We start from the raw sequence: 20,883 nt of genomic DNA, 5'->3' as shown, positions 1-20,883 counted from the left end.
GGAGCTGGAGCTGGAGCTGGAGCTGGAGCAGGCCCTGTCGTCGCGCAGCATCGAGGTGTCGGGCGGCGACTTCCAAGGCAGGAAGGTCTCCCTGTGGGAGCTCCTCTTCTCCAAGTACGTCTCTGAGGCCAAGAGGCGCGAGCTGCTGGGCAAGGCCCGCGCCGGAAGCCTGACGCTGGACCAGCTGGCCGCGCTGCTGGCCCTCCTGGTCCAGGAGGCGGTGGAGCGCAGCAGCACGGTGATGTTCCGCGGCCTCAGGCGGCAGGTGACCGCCTCGGACCTGCTGGACTCAGGCATCATCGACAAGGACACGCTGGCCGACCTGGTCCAGGGCTCCAAGACGGTGGAGCAGGTGACGCAGATGGCCTCCGTCAAGCGCTACCTGGACGGCACGGGCTGCATCGCCGGCGTGCTGGTGCCCTGCAAGGCCGACCCCGCCAAGACGGAGAAGATGAGCATCTACCAGGCCATGTGGAAGGGCATCCTGAGGCAGGGCACGGCCCTGGTGCTGCTGGAGGCGCAGGCTGCCACCGGCTTCATCGTCGACCCAGTAAAGAACCAGAAGCTCTCGGTGGACGAGGCCGTCTCCTGCGGGCTGGTGGGCAGCGAGCTGCACGAGAAGCTGCTGTCGGCCGAGAGGGCCGTCACGGGCTACACCGACCCCTACAGCGGCGCCCAGATCTCCCTCTTCCAGGCCATGCAGAAGGAGCTGATCGTCAGGGAGCACGGCGTGCGCCTGCTGGAGGCCCAGATCGCCACCGGCGGCATCATTGACCCCGTGCACAGCCACCGCATCCCCGTGGAGGTGGCCTACAAGCGCGGGTACTTCAATGAGGAGATGAACCGCGTCCTGTCCGACCCCAGCGACGACACCAAGGGCTTCTTCGACCCCAACACGCACGAGAACCTCACCTACATGCAGCTCCTGCGCCGCTGCGTGCCCGACCCGGACACGGGGCTGCTCATGCTGCAGCTGATGGACAAGGGCTCGGCGCTCTACCAGCTGAGCAAGGACGCCCGCACAGCCCTGCAGACCGCCCGCACCAGCGTCAGCGCGGGGCTCTTCCAGGGCCAGAGCGTCACCCTCTGGGAGCTGCTCTTCTCTCGCTACGTCCCCGACCGCCGGCGCCAGCAGCTCCTGCGCGACTACAAGGCGGGCACGCTGAGCATCTCCGACATGACCGCCCTTCTCACCGCCGCCGTCACCGGGGCCGCGGGACGGGGCCGTGCCGCCTCCGGGCAGGAAACAACGCAGCAGGAGGTCCTGCCTCCAGCCCACAACGGCGATGGCAGCAGCTCCCAGCAGGACGGCGAGCGCCACAAGGACACGGACACGGAGCTGGAGCTGGAGCTGGAGCTGGAGCTGGAGCAGGCCCTGTCGTCGCGCAGCATCGAGGTGTCGGGCGGCGACTTCCACGGCAGGAAGGTCTCCCTGTGGGAGCTCCTCTTCTCCAAGTACGTCTCCGAGGCCAAGAGGCGCGAGCTGCTGGGCAAGGCCCGCGCCGGCAGCCTGACGCTGGACCAGCTGGCCGCGCTGCTGGCCCTCCTGGTCCAGGAGGCGGTGGAGCGCAGCAGCACGGTGACGTTCCGCGGCCTCAGGCGGCAGGTGACCGCCTCGGACCTGCTGGACTCGGGCATCATCGACAAGGACACGCTGGCCGACCTGGTCCAGGGCTCCAAGACGGTGGAGCAGGTGACGCAGATGGCCTCCGTCAAGCGTTACCTGGACGGCACGGGCTGCATCGCCGGCGTGCTGGTGCCCTGCAAGGCCGACCCCGCCAAGACGGAGAAGATGAGCATCTACCAGGCCATGTGGAAGGGCATCCTGAGGCAGGGCACGGCCCTGGTGCTGCTGGAGGCGCAGGCTGCCACCGGCTTCATCGTCGACCCAGTAAAGAACCAGAAGCTCTCGGTGGACGAGGCCGTCTCCTGCGGGCTGGTGGGCAGCGAGCTGCACGAGAAGCTGCTGTCGGCCGAGAGGGCCGTCACGGGCTACACCGACCCCTACAGCGGCGCCCAGATCTCCCTCTTCCAGGCCATGCAGAAGGAGCTGATCGTCAGGGAGCACGGCATCCGCCTGCTGGAGGCCCAGATCGCCACCGGCGGCATCATCGACCCCGTGCACAGCCACCGCCTGCCCGTCCAAGCCGCCTTCCAGCGCGGCTACTTTGACCACGAGATGAGCCGCGTCCTGTCCGACCCCAGCGACGACACCAAGGGCTTCTTCGACCCCAACACGCACGAGAACCTCACCTACATGCAGCTCCTGCGCCGCTGCGTGCCCGACCCGGACACGGGGCTGCTCATGCTGCAGCTGATGGACAAGGGCTCGGCGCTCTACCAGCTGAGCGAGGACGCCCGCACAGCCCTGCAGACCGCCCGCACCAGCGTCAGCGCGGGGCTCTTCCAGGGCCAGAGCGTCACCCTCTGGGAGCTCCTCTTCTCTCGCTACGTCCCTGACCGCCGGCGCCAGCAGCTCCTGCGCGACTACAAGGCGGGCACGCTGAGCATCTCCGACATGACCGCCCTTCTCACCGCCGCCGTCACCGGGGCCGCGGGACGGGGCCGTGCCGCCTCCGGGCAGGAAACAACGCAGCAGGAGGTCCTGCCTCCAGCCCACAAAAACGATGGCAGCAGCTCCCAGCAGGATAGCGAGCGACACAAGGACACGAAACCAGACACAGAGCTTGAGCTGGAGCTGGAGCTGGAGCTGGAGCTGGAGCAGGCCCTGTCGTCGCGCAGCATCGAGGTGTCGGGCGGCGACTTCCACGGCAGGAAGGTCTCCCTGTGGGAGCTCCTCTTCTCCAAGTATGTCTCCGAGGCCAAGAGGCGCGAGCTGCTGGGCAAGGCCCGCGCCGGCAGCCTGACGCTGGACCAGCTGGCCGCGCTGCTGGCCCTCCTGGTCCAGGAGGCGGTGGAGCGCAGCAGCACGGTGACGTTCCGCGGCCTCAGGCGGCAGGTGACCGCCTCGGACCTGCTGGACTCGGGCATCATCGACAAGGACACGCTGGCCGACCTGGTCCAGGGCTCCAAGACGGTGGAGCAGGTGACGCAGATGGCCTCCGTCAAGCGCTACCTGGACGGCACGGGCTGCATCGCCGGCGTGCTGGTGCCCTGCAAGGCCGACCCCGCCAAGACGGAGAAGATGAGCATCTACCAGGCCATGTGGAAGGGCATCCTGAGGCAGGGCACGGCCCTGGTGCTGCTGGAGGCGCAGGCTGCCACCGGCTTCATCGTCGACCCAGTAAAGAACCAGAAGCTCTCGGTGGACGAGGCCGTCTCCTGCGGGCTGGTGGGCAGCGAGCTGCACGAGAAGCTGCTGTCGGCCGAGAGGGCCGTCACGGGCTACACCGACCCCTACAGCGGCGCCCAGATCTCCCTCTTCCAGGCCATGCAGAAGGAGCTGATCGTCAGGGAGCACGGCATCCGCCTGCTGGAGGCCCAGATCGCCACCGGCGGCATCATCGACCCCGTGCACAGCCACCGCATCCCCGTGGAGGTGGCCTACAGGCGCGGGTACTTCAATGAGGAGATGAACCGCGTCCTGTCCGACCCCAGCGACGACACCAAGGGCTTCTTCGACCCCAACACGCACGAGAACCTCACCTACATGCAGCTCCTGCGCCGCTGCGTGCCCGACCCGGACACGGGGCTGTATTTCCTTAAGATTTTTGCTAAGTAATTGTAATTATTGTCTTTTCTTTTTCTCTGTTATTTCCATGGTGAACAATTTTCGGTCTGTTCCGACTTGTTTTGCCTCTCACACTTTTGTCTCCCTTTCTTTTCTCTCTGACTTGCCTTGTTTTCTTATCCTCCTTCGAGCTCTTTCAGTATTTCCTTCTTCGCTTTCATTTTGTCACAGGACTCACGCATGAAATATGGTTTTGAAGTGACTCAGTGATGCATTACGTTATAGCGTCTAATCCTGTTTCTTTTATTACCTTCCTGGAATTCATGAATCAGCCCGGCTTATCTCCGCTCATTTATGTGCAATATATTGTATGCTTTCTTCTTATATGGACAAAATCTCCTACAGTATTCGCTGACGTGAGAACGGAATTTCTCTTTCCCTTCTCACGCGTGTTCTTTACGCACTGAACATGTTTGCACCGATCTCCACGGCACTGACACGGTTTTCGGCTCGCACATCCGAAGCTTGCATGCAGGCACAGCACCCTGCTTACATTGGCTGCTCCTGGAGGGGCTTGCTGAGCTTGCTCTCACTGCTCCAGCCTGTTTCCCTAGGGGTCCCTGGGCTGCTTGCTCTCAGCTGAGTGCTGGTTGGTCTCTCACTGCAATCACTTGGTACTTACTCTCATAGCATCCTCCTCCCCATGTGTGCTTCCCCTCCCTGCAGTTCTCTTGTTCTACAGAGAGCCCCCATAGAGTTTTTCCATGAGATCCTCACGGGTGATTGGAGATAGCAGAGGGTGCCGTGCCGGACTGCTGGCCGGGGCCGTGATGGGAGCAGCAAGCAGCAGGGAGCTGCAGGAGGGAGCCGTGGCCCCGCTGCTTCCTTCCCTCATTTCTCAGCTCTGCAATCCCCTGTGTTTCCCTCAGCTGTCCTCCTCTGGGTGCAGCCCATGTGCGCGCTACACATAGCAGATGGCCCTGGGACCGCCGTGCTGCACAGCGCTGGGCTGAATAACTGAGCTGAATAACTCCGCTCCTGTTTAATAAAAGGAAACTTACAAGCCTCAGATGCATTGCCTGTGGATGTTCGTAATTAAGACAGTCGTGTTCTGGAAAAGCGAGTTTTCGCTGCTGTCTTTAGAGCTGACAGGAGGTGAGATGTGGAGATGAGCCACGAACCTCAGCAGCAGGGAGGTGCGGGACTCCCATCCCTGGGGGCGTCGCAGCGGTGAGCAGATGTGGCACAAAGGAACAGCGCTGGGGATGGACGGCTTGGGGTGGGACTTGTTGATCTTGGAGCTCTTATTCAACCTTTATGACTCTGAACACATGATTGCATGAGCGGGCATGGTGGGGACGGGTTGGGACCCGACCATCTCCACTTGGACCGCTGCGATCCTGCTCAACCACGCTCAGCTGAGAGCACACAACTAATTAATGTGAATAATTACACGCGACAGCCGCACGCTTTCCTGCCACGCGACGCTTTGGGGCCAAAGAGCCCTAAAAAGCCCCATTTGGAGCAGGATGGGAGATGTGTGACCACACGTTGCCTTTTTGGCCATCGCACCGGGCTTCTGGCGCTGGGGGTTCCTGATGGCAGAGCTGCGTGTTTGCGGTACGGCGCGCGTCCCAAAACGTTGAGGTGTTGGCATGGAGTTGATCAGATCAATTGATGTCCGTGACAGGGGGAACAGGCCTCTGCTCTTCCCCCCCACCCCCCAGTCCCACAAAAATGGGAAGGGAGGAAGGGAGGAAAAGAGCAGCAGCAATCTATGGAGGAAAACTTATTTTACTATAATACAAGATAACACAATAGGTACAATTGAATTGAAATTGAGATGGATAAATCAGACGAGATGAGAGAGAGAGAGTTCACAGGACCGAGTCAAACCTGAACAGCTTGGAACGGCCAGGAAAGCGCCTGCAGCACCCACTGCAAGGCAGCCAGAGAGTGGCCACCTGGAAGGGCCAGATCCCGGGACTGCTGTCATGTACAGGGATGGGAACCTGGGATTGGAGCAGGGACACTTTAATGCCCCGTACACTGCATGGTGTTTGGATGTGGAACACTGAAACCCAAAAACACACAAAAAAACATGGAACCATGACATTCCACCCCTTATTCTACATCGTTACGTCATGCTTAAAATACAGATACAAAAAATCACAGAATCACAGAATCACAGAATCACCCGGGTTGGAAGGGACCCCAAGGATCATGCAGTTCCAACCCCCCTGCCTGGCAGGGCCACCAAACATCCACATTCAGATCTATGTGTCCCTATGTGTCCCTACCTGTCCCTATGTGTCCCTACATGTCTCTATATGTCCCAATGTGTCCCTGTATGTCCCTAAGTGTCCCCATGTGTCTCTATGTGTCCCTATGTGTCCCTATGTGTCACTGTATGTCCCTATCTGTCCCTACATGTCCCTATGTGTCCCTATATGTCTGTGTATGTCCCTATGTCTCCCTATCTGTCCCTATCTGTCCCTATATGTCTCTGTATGTCCCTATGTGTCCCTACATGTCCCTACGTGTCCCTATGTGTCCCTATGTCTCCCTATCTGTCCCTATGTGTCCCTATGTGTCTCTGTATGTCCCTATGTGTCCCTACATGTCCCTATCACAGAATCACAGAATCACCCGGGTTGGAAGGGACCCCAAGGATCATGGAGTTCCAACCCCCCTGCCTGGCAGGGCCACCAAACATCCACATTCAGATCAGGTTGCCCAGGACCCCGTCCAACCTGGCCTTAAACACATCCAAGGACGGGGCATCCACAACCTCCCTGGGCAGAGGTCATGGGGGCATTGGATGCTATAGGATCCCATAGGTGACCCCCACTGCCATGGGGTCCCCAAACCCCACTGTGGATGGGTGCTCTAGGATCCCATGGGTGCCTCCCACTGCCATGGGGTGCCCTGTATCCCATGGGGTCCCCTGTATCCCACTGGGATGGATGCTCTAGGATCCCATAGGGGGCACTGGGTGCCATGGGGTCCCCTGTATCCCACAGAGATGGATGCTCTAGGATCCCATAGGGGGCACTGGGTGCCATAGGGTGCTATGGGGTCCTGCCTGGGGATGGGTGCTCTAGGATCCCATAGGTGCCCCCCACCACCATGGGGTGCCCTGTATCCCAACAGGATGGATCCTATAGCATCCCATAGGTGCCATTGGGTGCCATGGGGTCCCATGACATTAGGGTTAGAACTTCCCCCTAACATCCAACCGAAATCTTCCCTCCTTCAACTTGGATCCATTTCCCCTCGTCCTGCTGTTGTCGGCCCTTCTGAAGAGTTTACTCCCCTCCTGGGTGTAGGTTCCCTTCAGGTATTGATAGGCTGCAATGAGGTCACCCCGCAGCCTTCTCTTCTCCATGCTGAACAAGCCCAACTCCCTCAGCCTGTCCTCATAGGGGAGCTGCTCCAGCCCCCTGATCCTCTTAGTCGCCCTCCTCTGGACCCTTTCCAAAATCTCAATGTCTTGAGACAAAAAAATGATCAAAATGCATCACACGCACACGGCTGTATGCATAGACATAGAATTACTGACTGCACTCTGATGCCCTCGGGTCATGAAGGGACAGAATCAATCCATACTTATGGAGTGACCGGGGGCTCTCAAGAATTGACTGTGTTGGAGGCTGAGATAAGCCTCACTGGTAAAGACTGGCAGAAACACCCTGTTGTGATGGGCCCAGGGGCTCCATGTGTTCTAGGTATTGATTATCTCAGAAGGGGGCATTTCAAGGATGCCAAGGGGTATCGAAGGGCCTTTGGAATAGCTGCTGTGGACACAGAGGACATTGAGCAGCTGTCTGTTGTTCCTGGCCTGTCAGAAGATCCGTCTGTTGTGGGGCACTTTAACACTTCAATGCCCTGTACACTACGTGATGTTTCGATGTGGGTCTGGCCTCTTCACCCAGGCAAACCCGAGGAAATGGCCAGAAGTTGTAGCAGAGGAGGTTTAGGTTGGATATGAGGAGAAACTTTGTCTCTCAAAGGGTGGTCAGGCGCTGCAATGGCTGCACAGGGAGGTGGTGGAGGCGCCGTCCCTGGTTGTGTTCAAGAGGCGCCTGGATGAGGAGCTGCGAGATGTGGTTTAGTGCTGGTGGTACTGATAGCAATGGTTGGGAATGGGAATACAAGCAAAGGGGGGTTGGACTGGATGATCTTGGAGGTCTTTTCCAACGTCAGCCATTTTACGAGCGCGTGATCCCACGATTCTGGGGCTGCTGTATCACGAGCACGGAGCAAAGCCAACTGACCGCCCAGCAGGCGCGGAGCTGGGGGTGTCTGCGCCTTCGCAACCCACGGCCCTTCAGCACATTTGAGGACCGCAGAACCACAGAATGGTTTGGGTTGGAAGGGACCTTTAAGATGTTCTGTTCTGAATCCCCTGCTGTGGGCAGGGACGCCTTCCTCTCGCCCAGGCTGCTCACAGCCCCATGCAGCCTGCTCTCAAGTGCTTCCAGGGCAGGGGGCATCCATAACCTCGCTGGGCAACCTGCTCCAGTGCTTCACCACCCTCACAGTAAAGAATTTCTTCCCAAGATCTAGTATAAAACTCCTCTTCTGTTCCAGTTTAAAGCCATTTCTCCTTGTCTGGAGCACAAGTCTTATGAGGAGCAGCTGAGGGAGCTGGGAATGTTCAGCATGGAGAAGAGGAGCTCAGGGCAGAGCTCACTGCACTGTACAACTTCCTGCAGGGAGGCTGTGGTGCAAAAGGGCCTGGCCTCTTCTCCCAGGCAAATAGCAGGAGCCGAGGAAACGGCCACAAGTTGTAGCAGAGGAGGTTTAGGTTGGATATGAGGAGAAACTTCTTCTCTCAGTGGTCAGGCCCTGCAATGGCTGCACAGGGAGGTGGTGGAGGCGCCTGGATGAGGAGCTGTGAGATGTGGGTTGGTGCTGGTGGTACTGATAGCAACGGGAGGGGGGTTGGACTGGATGAGCTTGCAGGTCGTTTCCAACCTTGTGATTCTGTCCTGTCACTACGTGCCCTTATAAAAGTCCCTCCCCAGTTTTCCTTCAGGTCCTGGAAGGGCTGTAAGCTCTTTCCATTGCCGCCTTTTCCCCAGGCTGCAGAGCCCCAGCTCTCCCAGCCCATCCCTATAAGGGAAGTTCTCCAGCCCTCCGATCATCTTTGTGACCCTCCTCTGCACCCCCTCCAACAGCTCCACTTGTGTTGGGACCCCCAGAACTGGACGCAGTGCTCCAGGTGGGATCACACAACAGCAGAACAGGGGGCCTGCAAAGCAAGCAGCTCGTTCAGCCGCTTGCAAAGCTGAAAGAGGAGCAGACGTGAGTCGGGTCCGCGTCCCGGAGCACCGTGCAGATTTCCCAGGGCGCCACCAGTAGCTCCTGGCACAGCAACAACTGCTCTGGGTGGAGAGCAGCAGCACAAGGGGTAATCGAGCACCACGAGCACGCGTGCCCTCTGCTGTGCCTGGAGCTGCAGAGCAAACTCTCATGCCAGGGCTCGATGGGAAGCCGTGAGATAAGAGAGTTCTCTGGAAAGGCTGCAGGAAACCCCGGGCTCTTTGCACGGCCGCGGATCTGAAGCACTGGCATCGCACGGCTGGCTGAAAGATGCTCAGAGTTCAGTTCCCACAGAGCTCCCAGTTGTGCAATCGCTCAGAATAAAAAGGATTTTTGTCTCTTCTGTTTGCCCATAGCTGCTGCTCGCGCCCATCCCTCAAGTACTGGGCTCGGCCGGTTCAGCGTGCGTTCCAAAGAGCTTTAGAATTGCAAAACATCCTGAGCTGTCAGCAGAGACCCACGGGGACAGAATGGCTTCGGCCGGAGGGGGTCCCAACCCCACTGCAGGGTCACACAATCGTTAAAGTCGGAGAAGACGTCCAAAATCCCCCACCCCCAACCCATCCCACCGTGATCGCGTCCCCAAGCGCCGCGTCTCCAACGCTCAGGGATGGGGGCTCCGCCTCCTGCCTGGATCCCTGTGCGAGGCGCAGCAGGAGCGATGCGGGCACCCGCAGCCGAGGGGACGTTCCCCAAACCTCTCACTGCAGCTTCACGCGTCCTCACGGGCCCTGGAGCTGCGCCGTACGAGCGGCTCCAGGCACATCGGCTACAGGGAATCCCGGTGCAAGAGCTCCACCGTGCGCCGCCTTCTGCAGTGCGCAGGGCATCAGGGCAGGCTGGAGCCGAGCTGATGGAAAGAAGCTGCGCTAGAAGGGACCTGAGGCTCCTAGCGGCCAATGGCTGACTGACCACGAGCCAGCAGCGTGCCCTGATTGCCAAAAAGACTGATGGGACCTGAGGTGCCTTGAACAGAGCGCGGCCAGCAGGGCGCGGAGGTTCTCCTCCTCTCTGCTCTGCCGTGATGGGTCACTGCCAGAACCCTGCGCTGGGCTCCCAGTTCAGGGCAGACTGGGAACTGCTGGAGAGAACCCAGCAGAGGGTGCTGAGATGGTGGGAGCCTGGAGCACCTCGGGATGGGAACGGGCTGAGAGCCCCGGGGCTGTGCACCTGGAGGAGGCTGAGAGGGATGCGATCAGCGCTGATCGATATCTGAAAGGTGGGGTCGGGAGAATGGAGCCAGGTTGGACTGCAGGATCTCCTGAGATCCCCTCCAACCCCTGCAGTTCTGGGGTTCTGCGTCTGCTCTGAGCCCACAGCCGTCCATCCTGGGCTGCGCGGTTGCACGGGGCGGCTGCAGGGGGAGCCGTGTCAGCACCTCCAGCAGGGGACCTTTCCCAAATCAAACATCGCCAAAGCATCCTTGAGAAAGGATCTCATCTCTCTGATGTGGTTGGCAGCTGCTCCAGCCAAGGACACCCACAGCTTCCGGCAGGTGAGGCCATGCCACCGGGCTGCGATGCCCGTGCGTCCCTTCCAGGCTGCCCTGGAAGCTGCAGGACCGGCCGCTGCATCACCCAGCGCTGTGGGGCTGCGCTGCACAGCATCCCGTGTGTCTGGGCTTTGTGCCCTGCACCCTCACTGTTTTTACTCCTTACCATACGTACAACCAAACGAGGCAGGATGCGGCTGCATGGCAGCACGGCGCTCCAGCGCCTCATGCACGGACCCCAGAGCGATGCTGGACAGTGATGCTGCGCTTCTCTGCCTTCTCCTCCAGCATTCCTCCTTCAGACGTGGTGTCATCTGCATTCTCGCCAACCTTCCAGCTCCTGGCACAGCAAAACGTGAAGTCACTCTGTTTTGGTTGTAAACCAAAACGGGAACCGCAGCCCAACCCCAAACTCTCTGGTGTGCAAAGTACACGAGGCGTGGTGTCGGCTTGCAGGGGCAATTCAGCTGCCTTCCAGAAGAGGACAGAATGGGTGAAACTATCAGTGCTGCTCAGCAAGGACACTGCTTGCTAACTTAGCTGCAGGTTTTGTCCTCGTGACGTCCCTTGCCAAAGCAAGAGCACCACGTGTCTGCCACTGAGAGGGACCACACCACGAACACAGCGTGGCTGCTGCTGAGATCATATAGAATCACTGAACCCCAGCATGGCCTGGGTTGAAAAGACTCACAGTGCTCACCTGGTTCCAAGCCCTGCTGTGTGCAGGTCGCCAACCTGCAGCCCAGGCTGCCCAGAGCCACATCCAGCCTGGCCTCCAATGCCTGCAGGGATGGGGCATCCACAGCCTCCTTGGGCAACCTGTGCCAGTGCCTCACCGCCCTCTGGCTGAAAAACTTCCTCCTCATATCCAACCCAAACCTCCCCTGTCTCACTTTAAAGCCATTCCCCCTTGTCCCATCATTATCCACACTCAAGATGAGCCACACCGCTGCCTCTGCACCAACCCCAAGGAGCAGTGGTGGACCGGAAAGCATCCTCCAAGATACTCACAGGACGTGGTGCAGATGGAGGAGCAGCTGCAGGGAGCGAGGAGCCAGCCCCATTGTGCCAGCATCCCAAGGTGAGGGGCTGGTGCTGCTTCCCAGGATGGGATGGGAGTTCTCCTTTAAGCCTCAAGGCTAACGTGGAGCACCAGGAGCAGCAGAGAGGGACAGGCACAGCACAGGCTGTAGAGCTCCAGCTCAGCCACTTCCAAACAGCCACTGGAGTGCCTTAAGGCTCTGGAGAAAGCAAACTGCCCAGGGGCTGAAAAAGAAAAGGCAATGTCACATCTCAGAAATTGGCTGAGGAGCAGAGAGCAGGATGAAAGGCTCAGTCCTCATCAGTAAAGAGCGACCTAATTCTCTGCTAACGAGGGAATAGGATGCAGGTGAGGCAGCGTCGTTTCCAAGGGATGCAGCTCCTAGGATCCACGGCTGATTCACTGCAGGCAGTGTGGGCACCTGGCTGCCCCAGGCAGCTCTGCACACCCTGCAGGAGATGCGTGCTGTCAGAGCAGTCATGCTTTGCTCTCTGATCCGCTCTCCACAGCTGTAGTGGGAGCCTGGGCTGTGCTGCAGTGAAGCAAACCACAGCCTCTGCTCTGATGAGTGCAAAGTGATGCATCTTTGAGGGAAGCCGCCAACTGCAGCACTCAGAGCTGGGTGTCCAGGATCCAAGCTGGTGGCCCAAATGAGCTGGGTGGCTCTGGGTGGTGGTCTGGAGTCACTGGGAGCACTGCAGTCAGTGCACGGAGAGCACAGGGCAGTGGCACAGCGCCTGCTGCCGCCCTTGGCCAGGCTCGTGCTCAGGGCTGGGGCTGCTCAGAGCAGGGCATGGAAAGGATCCTCCTGCTGGCGCAGGCACCTTTGCAGCCCTTGTACCCGACTCCTGCCAAGGACCCGGCCCTGAGCGAGGCTCTGTGTGCAGCACAGCCCGAATATTGAACCTTCAAACCTACACTGAGGTGCATCGGGAGCTGGTAAGGAAGAGCTTCTGGGGAGGGAGGAAAGGCAGCAGAACCGGGTCCTGCGCATCCATCCCCTACACAAAGGGACCTCCTGCCCAGGTGCGCTCAGCAGAGCCAACCTCTGTGGTGACTCAGAGGGAAAACGCTCTGTGTGCTGCTCATCCAGTCCGTCCGGCGAGCACCCACGCAGGCAAGCAGGAATGTGCACCCACAGCAGAGCCCAGGGAGGGCAGGGCAGGGGCTGGGAACGCCTCTGAGTGGGGCACCACCTCACACGCACCCACACGGGGATGGACACACATACAAACACACACACATGTGCAGCTGCACACAGAGCCTCACACAGGCACATCCATGCACATGCACCATCGGATGCACGCATGCATTTGAGTTGCACACCTCAGACGTGCGGTCAGAGGTTTACCTGTGTGCACCGCCAGCCTCTGAGCACAATGCACAGCTGTGCAGTTACGCGCCGCAGCAATCCAGCCCAAACCACACTGCTGCTAGAAGAAAGCACCAGGAGAGCTGCGTTCATCAGAGCTGCGGCTGTGGGCTGACGGCAAGCGGCTCAAACATGGGGCAGAGCCTCAGCTGCATCCAGCGGAGCCCCTCTGCATCCAGTGGAGCCCCTCACTCCCTGCTCCTGCATATCCTGTGCCAGCAAGCGACCCGGCGAGTGCCCTGAGCCCCCAGGCCAGTGCTGGCTGCCCTGCTCTCCTGGAGCACAGTGGTAACAGAGACGTTGCCCACAAGCGTCCTGCTTGGAGACCTTCAACTGCTGCCTGGATCTGGCCTGGGCGCAGCCATTCTGGGCAGCCCTGCTGGGGTTCCTGCCGACCTCCGCTGCTCTGTCATTCCGTCATGGGAGAGATGTCCATCCCAGAGCAACTTCAGCCCCAATGACCGCCTGTCAAAAGTGCCTGCGTGGTCCCAGCCCCACCGGGGGGCAGGCTGGACCTCTGTCCCCCACGGGAAGCAGGGAGGGCTGCGGGAGGCGGCTGCAGCTCCTGCCCCAGCTGAGCTCAGACCCATAGAGGCCTCCAGAACATCGGGATCACGCATCAAGAGATGGTGGGAGCAGAGCTCAGAAGCAGCGCTGCGCCCCCGGTGCCTTCCATGGCCATCACTCACTCCACCTCCTGCCAGGGATGCCCCCCACATGTCGCAGCATCGGTCTCTGCCCCCCAGCCGGCTCTCGGGGCAGCTGCAGCGCTGCCGAGCCACAGCGGCCGGCTGTATTTTGGCTGGGTTGGTGGCACGGGGCAGGGCTCGCCTGTCAGCCCCCGGGGCGGGGAAGCGGAGGATTTAAATGGGGAGCCGGCCTCGGCTGCTCGTCCTGCCAGAGAGGCGGTGGGAGGAGGAGGAAAGCAGCCCGGTGGGGAGCAACGGCTCCGGATCGGTGTCCAGCAGGTAGGACACGGCCCATCTGGGGAGGTGGGGGTACCGGGACCACTGGGCAGCCTGGCACAGCTCTGGCGTTGGGCGCATCGGGGACACCGCATAGCTCAGCACAGCTCCAGAGTTGCACGCTCTGTGCAGACCCCAGGGGTTTGCAAGGGTTACAGAGTCCTCTCCTCTGCTGCTGCCATTTGGAGGGCAGCTGATGCCATGGGATCGGGTGAGCAGGAGGGCTACGGGTACGGAACAGCCCTTGCTAAAAAGAGATGAAGTGATGAAGTGGCTCCGGGGGCCGATGGAGTGGATGCTCCACGCGATGCGCTTCGTGTCAGGACAGCAGGATTTGGGGGGAAGCAGCCAGAGCTGTGGGACCCTCCTGAACCCGCAGGACAGAGGGCTGTGCTGAGGTCTCAGCTGGGAGCCTGGCAGTGGGGCTGTGAGCACCAGGCTGGGGTGCAGCGATGCTCACGCTGCCCGGGGTGCAGGCAGGGCGAGGGGCCACGACTCACCCCAGCCAGGAAACTGCTTCCATCAGGGCCTGGAGCTGCTGTGACAGCCAAAAAGGACGGCGGCCGCTGCCCCGGGAGCTGCGTCTGCAACCCAGCCCCAGCATCAGGAGCGTTGATTAGAGACGGCTAATGATAGCCTGCCATTGGGCAACGTCCTCCCGTGTGGGGTGTTCACACGACATCCGTGTCCTACATAGGTGTCTCCTGCTCCGGGGTGTGACAGTGACTCTGCTTTGCAGCGCTGAGGTGGCACAACCGGCCCCGCACCTCCAGGGGGGTTCAGCTGCAGGGAAGCGGCTCCGTGGGGCTGGGGGTGGGGGTGGGCTGCAGCCCCTCAGCCACAAGGAGCCCGGAGCCAGGGCAGGTGATGCAGGGATGCAGTGTTCCAGCACTGTGATCAATCTCCACCAGCATCGATGCAATATGTAAATGGATTGAAAGCAATGACTCAGAGACTTTTGGACCAGTTAGGTAAACATCAGGGAATTAAGCTGTGTCCTTGATAATTAAACTTATCATTAACGTCAGTCACTGCAGCTTTATGGGAGATGGGTGTTCCCAGATAAATGTGAGTTTTGTTGTTGCCGTGCTTACGAGATCCACGGCCTTATCACCAAATGATGCTGGGGATGCTGAGAGCTTGCAGAGCTTTCATAAGAGCCTGCTTGGGAGAGATCCCTTCAGCAATGCTAAACAGACCCCAAATGTGTTCAGCTCATGAAATCCACTGAGCCCAAAACAGAGACTGCCATAGGAAGCAGGGAAACGTTACACGTCACCTCATTCCCCATCCTTCCCATTGTCCACTTCCAGCTGAGGATGGAAAGGAGAGTTGGGCTGCAGGAGCCCTCGCTCTGACCCTGCGCAGCTCCGACAGCGCAGCAGCTACCTGGGTTGGGGGCTGCATTTCTGCATGAAGGGAACTGCAAGACTGTGACCTGTCGTGCTTATTGCAAAGCACCCGTGTGAAGGGGAAAGCCCCCTGCAAACAGCCCCCACTGCAGCGTCCCGAGCAGCTTTCTGTTCTTAGCCCTCCCTGATTCTGCCTTATACACGCATACAATGCTGCAGCTGCCATTTCATCCCCGTAACAATCAGCTAAAAACAAAGGGCGACCGCTCAGACCCCCCTACAGCCCCAGGGGCCGGGAGATATTTCCTACAGCTGTTTCCCCAAACATCTGCAGAGCATCCCTGCCACACTGCAGGGAGAGCACACGGCCAGACCAGCCCTCCCACTGACCCTGCCTTCGTCCCCAGGCTCTGGAACAGGTTGGAATGGTTGCAGGGTGGCACAGGACACCAACCCTCCCTCTGACCATCTCCAGGTGCACCTCAAAGTCAGTTCTGGCCACAGAGCCGTGTGAGCATTGCCTGTGGCACCAGGTTAAGGAGGTGAGGAGAGCGTAACGGACTCGAGATGGGGCTCCGCCAGCCCTGGGGCCTCAGAGCCAGCAGAAACCCAGGCACACCTCACCCCCAGCAAACCTCGGCCTTATAGATGGTCTCCGCTGGTTCAGATTCTCTCTGCTGCATTGGAGCTCAACAGCCCCCCGTACCCATCTGCCCAATTCCCATGGACCAATCCCACGGCCTGTGTCACACCAGGGTGCCTTGAGACCACGGGGCAGCAGGATCTGTACAGCACTGAGCTGGGCCGTGGCCACAGCCCACACTCACAGCCCACCAGTGCAAAGCCAGGCAGTGTGACGAGGACGAGGGGACGAGGGCAGGTGAGGCACAGCGCCGGCCAGCAGCTCTCTGCAGCAGGACGGTGGCCAGTGGCAGCAACATTGGGAAGTCAGCGCTGCTTCTTGGCATGGCTTCTGACAAGAGAGGCTGTGATGCCCCGTCCATCCCTGGAGGTGTTCAGGTTGGATGGGGCCCTGGGCAGCCTGGGCTGCTGTGAAACGTGGAGGTTGGTGGCCCTGCTGCCAGCAGAGGAGACCATCTAACCAGCGGAGACCATCTATAAGGCCGAGGTTTGCTGGGGGTGAGGTGTGCCTGGGTTTCTGCTGGCTCTGAGGCCCCAGGGCTGGCAGAGCCCCATCTCAAGTCCGTTACGCTCTCCTCACCTCCTTAACCTGGTGCCACAGGCAATGCTCACACGGCTCTGTGGCCAGGGGGGTCGGAGCTTCGTGATCCTTGGGGTCCCTTCCAACCCAGGCCATGCTATGATTCTGTGATGACTTCTGCTGGTCGGGTGATCACTGATTAAACCTGCCAAGCCCAGGGCAGCACAGCAGCCAGAGAGAGGTGAGCAGGGGCTGTGCTCACTTTGTGCCCTGTGCCCAAAGCAGGCAGCAGCGGCGTCGCTCAGGAAACAGGAGAGGAAGCTCTCAGAAGCCAAAGATCCCGGGTGTCCAGGAGGCCTAGCAGCTCCTCGGAGGACTCTGAGAGAGGCCAGGTTGTCCTTGCTGCTTCCTGCTTTCAGGCTTAGGGCTGCCACACGGCTTCTCTTTGCTCACACCATGAGAGCAGCTGAGGAACCCGTGTCTCACCAGGTCTTTTCTTTCTCTCTTGCCAGACAAACGCGGTGCTCCACGGCAGCAGGACTGTTGCCCAGAGACAGAAAATGAGTGGAGCCCTTCAGAACAACAAGCCAAGCAACACGGCAATGAACCCGACCGCAAGCAGGCGCACAGAGATGCGCGGGGATGGGAGTAACTTCATAGCTGGCGTCTTCATCCAGGCGAAGAACAAGAAGCTGAGCATCTACGAAGCCATGATCAGGGGGCTCCTGACGCCGGGCACAGCCCTGGTGCTGCTGGAGGCACAGGCTGCGTCGGGGCTCCTCACCGACCCCGTGAGCAACGCAAAGCTGTCAGTGAAAGAGGCGCTGAGCGTGGGACTCATCGGCAGGGATTTCTATGAGAAGCTGCTGTCAGCAGAGGGAGCCGTGACCGGGTACACGGAGCCGTACACGGGACACAAGATCTCCCTCTTCCAGGCCATGCAGAAGGAGTTCATCGTGAAGGAACACGCCATCCGCCTGCTGGAGGCCCAGATCGCCACCGGCGGCATCATCGACCCGTCCAACGGCGACCGCCTGCCCGTGGAGGCGGCCCACCAGCGCGGCTACTTTGACCACGAGATGTGCCAGTTCCTCCTGAACCCAAAGAACCAAACCAGAAGTTGTTTCGACCCCAACACGCACGAGAACCTCACTTACACGCAGCTCCTGCGCCGCTGCGTGCCCGACCCCGACACGGGGCTGCTCATGCTGCACGTGATGGACAAAGGATCCGTGCTCTTCCAGCTCAACAAGGACGCCCGCAAAGCCCTGCAGGCTGCCCGCACCACCGTCAGCGTGGGGCTCTTCCAGGGCTCTTCCAGCGTCACCGTCTGGGAGCTCCTCTTCTCTCGCTACATCTCTGATCACCAGAGAGAGGAGCTGCTGAGGAAATACAAAGCAGGGACGGTGACCGTCCCGGAGATGATCATCATTCTCACCGCCATCATCACTGGGGTGGAAACGGGAAACGGAGACCTGGGCTCATCCGCAGCAACAGCCGACGGTGAGATAGGAGAGTCACAGCCGGCGCAGGACGCGCGCTCCCAGGAGCAGCAGTTGAGAAAGTCTTTAAAGTCTGCGACCATCCATGTCGCCGCCGGTGAGTTGCAGGGACAAAACGTCTCCTTGTTGGATCTGCTCTTTTCCACCTACATCCCTCAGGAGAAGCGGCAGGAGCTGCTGGAGCTGTACAGGGCAGGGATACTGAGCACGGAACAGGTGGCTGCTGCTGTCAGCACCATCATCAACGGAACAGAAGCTGCGAATATCAGACCCACGGCGAATGCTGGGAATCCACGAAAAGCAGAGGAAAATGGGGATGGCTGTTCAGCACGAGACAACGCCTTGAAGTCTACCACCATTGACGTCCCAGCCGGTGAGTTCTCCTTGTGGGACCTGCTCTTCTCCGACTGCATCCCCGAGGACAAAAGGCAGGAGCTCCTGGAGCTGTACCGTGGAAGGGTGCTAACCCTGGAGCAGGTGATAACTGTGGTCACCACTCTCATTAAGAAGAAAGAATCTACAGGCCGGAAATTCCAAATTGCAGTGAAGCACTCCAGCAAGGACGCTGTGCCAGCAGCCGGAGAGAAGGACGATGAGTCCTCCAAAGAGGAGCCGTGGGAAACGGCCTTGAAAACCACCGTTGTCGACATGGAGGTTGGAGAGTTTCGTGGCCGCAAGGTCTCTGTGTGGGACCTGCTCCACTCCAAGTACATCCCTGAGGAGAACAGGAAGGAGCTGCTTGAGCTGTACCAGGCAGGAGAGTTAACCCTTGAGCAGGTGAAAACCGTTGTCAGCACCATTGTGGCCAAGGCAGAAGCAGCAGAGGCGGAGCAGTCAGCACACGTGAGCGGTCCGAGGGCAGAGATGGCCGCCACCGAAGCAGAGCACAGCCTTCACCTGCAGGACAGCACCTGGGAGGAAGCCTTGAAGGCCACCACAGTTGAGATGGCAGTGGATGAGCTCCAGGGGAGACGAGTCTCCTTGTGGGACCTGCTGTCCTCTGACTGCCTTCCTGAGGACAAAAGGCAGGAGCTCCTGGAGCTGTACCGCGATGGGACGCTGCCCTTGGAGCAGTTGACAACTGTTGTCACCACTCTCATTAAGAAGAAAGAATCTACAGGCCGGAAATTCCAAATTACAGTGAAGCACTCCAGCAAGGACGCTGTGCCAGCAGCCGGAGAGAAGGACGATGAGTCCTCCAAAGAGGAGCCATGGGAAACGGCCTTGAAAACCACCGTTGTCGACATGGAGGTCGGAGAGTTTCGCGGCCGCAAGGTCTCTGTGTGGGACCTGCTCCACTCCAAGTACATCCCTGTGGAGAACAGGAAGGAGCTGCTCGAGCTGTACCAGGCAGGAGAGTTAACCCTGGAGCAGGTGAAAACCGTTGTCAGCACCATTGTGGCCAAGGCAGAAGCAGCAGAGGCGGAGCAGTCAGCACACGTGAGCGGTCCGAGGGCAGAGATGGCCGCCACCGAAGCAGAGCACAGGCTTCACCTGCAGGACAGCACCTGGGAGGAAGCCTTGAAGTCCACCACAGTTGAGATGGCAGTGGATGAGCTCCAGGGGAGACAAGTCTCCGTGTGGGACCTGCTGTCCTCTGACTGCCTCCCTGAGGACAAGAGGCAGGAGCTCCTGGAGCTGTACCGTGACGGGACTCTCACCACTGAGCAACTCATCAGAGCTATCAGCAGCGCCGTGACACACAGCAAAGAAAGACATCTCGCAGCCCTTCCCCAGCAGACAGTGGATCTCCTTCAGTCTGAAGGCTCTTATATTACCTTTGGGCAGTTCCAGGAGCAGAGGGTGTCGGTGTGGGAGCTCCTCTCCACCAAGCAGGTCTCCGAGTACAAACGAGAAGCGTGCCTCGACATTTACGGCACGGGAGGGCTGACTGTGAACAAGATCACCATCACCACCACCGTTGTCACAGGCACACAGGGAAAGAAGAGGCAGCACCAGGGCCTCTAGCAGCACCAGTGCCTCTAGCACCACCCGCCCCAGAGGAGGAGCGAGCTCTGCCTCATGGGGAAAACACCACCGGGGGGCTGATGAGCGCTGGCTCTCCACCTAGCACAGTTATGGGGCAGGAAGCAGTGGTGTGGAAGCGGTGGAATGATGCTGCTGCCTGGTTAAATTCCTTCCTGTCACAACTGCTGCTTCGCTGAGATTTTTTTTTCCCAGTGAAGCATTGCTGGGGGGTTCTGGGGAGGGCGTGGGGAGGCTTGTGCCTGTGGACCCACACAGGCACTGACAAAAGACAGGGAAATGTGTGCCTGGTACCCACAGCAGATGGGTCAGAGATCACCACCAGTGGGAGCGGGCAGAGACCCCGAAGCAGGAGCTGTGGGCAGCACAACTATGAGCCATAGAAGAGTGCAGAGGGACAGACCACCTCTGGCCAGGATGGCTGAGGTCTGGCTGAGGGGAGAGTGGTTTAGGTAGCACACGTGGCTCTTGTCCTGTCACAACACACCTTGCTAAAGATCCTATCCCCTTCTTTCTTAGAATCATAGAACCATTAACAGTGGAAAATATCTCCAAGATCCCCACGTCCAACCCCAACCCATCCCACCGACCACCTCCCTCAGTGCCACATCTCCAAGGGATGGTAACTCCTCCACTTCCCTGGGCAGCCTGTGCTGGTGCATCACCACTCTTTCAGAGAAGAAATGTTCCTTAACACCCAACCTGAACCTCACCTGAAGCAACGTGAGGCCGTCGTCTCTCATCTTATCGCTGTTCACTGAGAGCAAAGGCCAATCCCCACCTGACTCAGACCTCCTCTCACGGGGGTGTAGAGAACAGGCAGGTCTCCCCTGAGCCTGAGGATGCCGCCAGGCAGGGCTACAAGTGCCAGGGCATCGGGGACGGGAAGCACGCATGTGGGAGCATCCCACACTGCCCAGCGCTGCAACCAGCAGCCGTGTGTGTGTGCCACACAGACCCCAGAGCATGGGCACTGGCACCACATGCAGGCTGTGCGCGTGCCTTTCACCATCACAGGTGTCTGTGGCTGTGTGTCCACGTCCCTGTAGCA

The 20,883-nt window shown here is 59.5% G+C and overlaps 1 protein-coding gene across 1 annotated transcript in view; it reads left to right on the top strand.

The window, feature by feature from the left end:
• Positions 1-19,814, top strand: part of EPPK1 (epiplakin 1) — a 38,953-nt gene extending 19,139 nt beyond the window's left edge. The window contains 3 exon segments of the mRNA XM_048939519.1: positions 49-3,678; positions 15,831-16,062; positions 16,857-19,814. Coding sequence (XP_048795476.1) covers positions 49-3,678; positions 15,831-16,062; positions 16,857-19,814 — 6,820 coding nt within the window.
• Positions 19,815-20,883: the final 1,069 nt, after the last annotated feature.

This window comes from Lagopus muta, chromosome 3 (assembly GCF_023343835.1).
Source record: "Lagopus muta isolate bLagMut1 chromosome 3, bLagMut1 primary, whole genome shotgun sequence".
Taxonomy (NCBI): Eukaryota; Metazoa; Chordata; class Aves; order Galliformes; family Phasianidae; genus Lagopus; species Lagopus muta.
The sequence above is the reverse complement of the archived record's forward strand: the minus strand, read 5'-3'. Positions and strand labels throughout refer to the sequence as shown.